This window comes from Mesoplodon mirus (genome assembly GCF_964341445.2).
Source record: "Mesoplodon mirus genome assembly, chromosome: 4".
Lineage (NCBI taxonomy): Eukaryota > Metazoa > Chordata > Mammalia > Artiodactyla > Ziphiidae > Mesoplodon > Mesoplodon mirus.
This window is the reverse complement of record NC_138979.1, coordinates 155,495,487-155,499,876: the sequence shown is the minus strand read 5'-3', so window position 1 is coordinate 155,499,876 and position 4,390 is coordinate 155,495,487. Positions and strand designations below refer to the sequence as shown.

Sequence of the window (4,390 nt, the reverse complement as noted above, 5' to 3'; positions counted from 1 at the left end):
TGGAAAATTGTGGAGAAATATGAAAGGACAGAAAGTATGAGGGAAATGTAGTAAACTGGGGGAAACTTAGCAAGGCCTGTTCCTTCAGATTCCTCTCTCTGTCCCTTCACTTTCAGAGATAAGGATGCTCTTTTTCTCTGGGCATAGGGAGGACACCTCTCACACGGGGTTTTTTTTTTAACGTGCTTCCGGGGAAGGTCAGAAAGTCCTTCCTGCACGTACAATTTCTCAAATCCTTCAGCTTGGCATGTTCAATATGCCACAATGTGCCATATTTAAGGGTAGCGTGTCCTGAACCCTGTCACTTGAAAGCACAGGCTCCAGAGCCTAGCTGCTCCGCAATGGGAGAGAACCTGCAGCAGCAGGGTGGGCGGGCTGGCGACAGCAGCGGTACCTGGGCGCTCGCGGTCCCGGTCGTGAGGAGGAGGAGGATGTGGTGGGCGGAGGGGAAACGGCTGCCGAAAACAAGCCGGAAGAGTGTTTCCCAAAGTGTATTCTGTGGCACTAGCGTCTACTGTGTCCTCAACACCGTGCCACCTATAGAAAATGACCATGGGAACAGCAATAGTAGTCATGTAAAAATCTTTTTACCGAAAAAACTGCTTGAATTTCTGCTGAAATGTTCAAGTTTTCCCGGAGAGAGGCACCGTTGGAACACTAGTGAGGGCTCATGATGCAGCCGTCCTTTTGGATTTCTTTTTAATAATGTGTGACTTTTCACCTTTGATCCCCTGACCTGCATTACCTTGGTAACCATTTCATTTTTTAATTTAATTTCATTTTTTGATTTTGGTGTACAGGCTGTAACATTTCATCTCTCAAAGTGTAACATGCTGATTTTCTCAAAGAGATACCCCTGTGAGCGATAGATTTGCAAAACGCCGTCTTCATTTTCTGTATTAAAATTCATTTCAGTTTTAAAAATAAAAAAATAAAATAAAATAATAACTGAAAAAAATCAATTGCCTTTTCCACAGAAATAGAAAATATTGCAGGCCACCTAAATAGGGGTCACTTGTACAGTTCTTCACGTGGAGCAGCAGCTGGGTTCAGAGGTAAGGGTGAGGGTTTTATTTTTTAATTTTTAATTTTTTTCAATTTTTTTTTTTTTTTTTTGCGGTACACGGGCCTCTCACTGTTGTGGCCTCTCCTGTTGTGGAGCACAGGCTCCAGACGCACAGGCTCAATGGCCATGGCTCACGGGCCCAGCTGCTCCGCGGCATGTGGGATCTTCCTGGACTGGGGCACGAACCCGTGTCCCCTGCATCGGCAGGCAGACTCTCAACCACTGCGCCACCAGGGAAGCCCAGGGTGAGGGTTTTAGAGTCCGGTCTGGACTCAAATCCCAGCTCTGACACTTTCTCTCAATTTCCCATTTCCTGATCTCTTCTCTACTGTGGGTGTAACAGTGAAACAGGAGGGAAGGGGGCAGGGCACAACCTTGAAAAGAATGACATAAACCCATTAGAACCAAATAGGTCCAAGATGGAGGATGCCTCGACTTCCAGTAGACCTGAGTCTCAGTATACCTTCATTGTAACACATTAGCAAGCTAAATGACACACCCACAGGTGCCATGACAGTTCCAAAGCCAACTATATAAAGGTCAAAAAGTGGGCAGTGGCCCAATTTCTGGAAATCCCCACCCTTTCCCCAAAATAGCTGGAATACTCCTCCCACTCATTAGGCTATGAAATTACTCACCCTATAAAAACTGACAACCCCATACCCTGGTGCCACTCTGGCCTTCTGAGATGGTCTACACTCTGTCTGTCTGAGTGTTTCTCTCTAAATCAATCCACTTCTTACCTATCACTTTGTCCCTCACTGAATTCTTTCTGTGATGAGACATCAAGCACCTGAGCTTCATTAAGTCCTGAGACCTGGTGTATGATCTCAGTTAAAAGACCGTGGGTTCAAGTCCCAATCTGGATTGCACAGTTTCAACAATACCTCAGTGGGGTTCCTGGGGGGATGAAGTGAGATAACCTATGTGAAACAGTCTTGTATGTGGCACTGTTTTCACTATTTATTTGCAATTTTCTCCATTAGACCAGAGGCAGGGGCTCAGAGGCCCTGGTAGTTTCTGTTTGCTGGGCTAGGAGGTGGTCCCATCTGCAGAGTGGGGGCTTACACCCCACTTTGCAGCCCCAGAGGACTAATCCTAAGTGGAAACCAGAAACACTGGCCTCTAGCAGGCTCTTGTATATTGTGTGGCCTGCAGTCTGTGGGTTCCAGGCTGGCAAGCTGGGATTCCGCCTGGAGAAGGCACTGGGGTGGTGGGCCACCTGCGACTGCCCCTTCCCCTGACCACCCCCTTGGGTCAGCTAGATTCTGAAGGCTATGACGTATATATAAATGTGTAACATATATACATATATGTGTGTGTATATACATGTATGCTTATGTATGTATTTATAAACACATCCCCACACATATGTGGAGAGAGAGATGGAGAGTGGGAGACTGAAAGAAACTGGGGTTACAAAATTGCCCCCATTTTAAGAGTTTACATTTAACAAGTGAATGCATCACAAAATCACTGCAGGATTAATTAGCATTTTAATTCAATTATCATAGGTTCTATGGTCTCATAACAGGCCTCAGATTTTAACTGTGTGATGAACTTTCCTTTCAAATCTCATCAAAGTATCTATAAGCACAGTGATGAGGACCAAGTCTGGCCTGGCCACATAGCCCTGTGGTGTCCCTGGGCCCATGGCCCTGGTCACATTCCTTTAGTGGAGATGGAACAGACACCACGGCTGCAGTAGAGAGTGTATATTTCTTAGTTTTTGCTGCCTCTAAAGTAGAATCAACAGCTAACAGTCCCAGCAGCCTGGCTTGCTCCTCTGGGCTGACAACTGCAGGTACACGTGTAACAGGGAACAGCAAATCTGACTCCATGTTGGATCTGTTTCTTTGGCTTTAAACTTTGCTTTTTGTTGCTTATGTTATTATAATCATACTTAATGGCCTGCCTCAGGGAACCCTGCCCCTGTGCCTGAATGTTAAACTAAAGGGCCTTTGTTCAGCTCACAGGGAGACAATCTGACCCTGCCCACCTGTGAATGGTTGCAGAAAAGAAGAAATTAACACATCCCCTCCCTATGCTGGTCAAGCCAGGCAAAACTAATGGCATTTTTACTTTACTTCCTCACCTCCTCTGCCTCTCTGTCTTATGACACTGGCATCCAGACCCCAGGAAGATTTTTTTGGGGGGACACTAGTCCGCCATCTTCTCAGTCTGCCGGCTTTCTGAATAAAGTCGCTCTTCCTTGACTCAGCACCTCGTCTCCCGATTTATTGGTCTGTTGTGCAGCGAGCAGGGTGAGCTTGGACTCAATAACAGAAGCTACCCCCATAGTGTCTCTGTTGACCTGTGTGCTTGGCTTTCGTCCCCAGTACTTGGTGATGGGGTTTTTGTATTGCAACCAATCTGGTCCCCTGCTGAGAGATCTGAGAAAATGACAAAGCATCTTGCAAAACAGCTTTGTAGTGTGAATGGGGTATTTCCTTTTTTTTTTTTTTTTTGAGGTATGCGGGCCTCTCACTGTTGTGGCCTCTCCCATTGCGGAGCACAGGCTCCGGACGCGCAGGCTCAGCGGCCATGGCTCACGGGCCCAGCCGCTCTGCGGCATGTGGGATCTTCCCGGACCGGGGCACGAACCCGCGTCTCCTGCATCGGCAGGCGGACTCTCAACCACTGCGCCACCAGGGAAGCCTGGGGTATTTTCTTTTAAATAGAGACTATTTGCCTTGGGTTAAGTTACATATTGTCATGACAAAGACTTGCTCAGTTGGAGCTGAGCTCCTGGTCTAGGTGGACTGTGACCTGGGGGACTGAGGGTCCAGTAGCGTCAGACCATCCTGCCTGGGCTCAAATCCTGAGGGTACTAACCTTGGGCAAATCTTTCCACCTCTCTGAGCCTCAGTTTCCTCGTCTATAAAATGGGGTTGATGAAAGAGGAGATAATGATACATGAAGCAGTCATCTGGCATGTTCCTAGTTTGTAAAGTTTCAGGCTTCATTCTCCCCAAAGAACCTTCTCTGCATGGTCACCACAACACATCTGCAGTTTGTTCCTTGAGCTGAGCCTATAGTGATTCTCAGACTTTTTCCCCCCTTTTTTCTCTTAATTGTGGTTAAATACACATAACAAAATTTACCATTTAAATTATTTTAAAGTGTAAGTTTATAAATTTTTTAATTTTAATTTTTATTTATTTTTGGCTGTGTTGGATCTTTATTGCTGAGCGCGGGCTTTCTCTAGTGGCGAGCGGGGGCTACTCTTCGTTGTGGTGCACGGGCTTCTCATTGTGGTGGCTTCTCTCGTTGTGGAGCACGGGCTCTAGGCGTACAGGCTTCAGTAGTTGCAGCACGTGGGCT

The 4,390-nt window shown here is 46.7% G+C and overlaps 1 protein-coding gene across 1 annotated transcript; it reads left to right on the top strand.

Annotated features, from left to right (window-relative positions):
- Nucleotides 1-431: 431 nt before the first annotated feature.
- Nucleotides 432-874, top strand: LOC309802437 (calmodulin-binding transcription activator 1-like; the record flags this gene model as incomplete). The annotated part of the gene is made up of 1 exon (XM_082617997.1): nucleotides 432-874. One exon carries the CDS (start codon nucleotides 432-434, stop codon nucleotides 672-674), a length of 243 nt encoding a protein of 80 aa, XP_082474123.1. The 3' UTR covers nucleotides 675-874.
- Nucleotides 875-4,390: the final 3,516 nt, after the last annotated feature.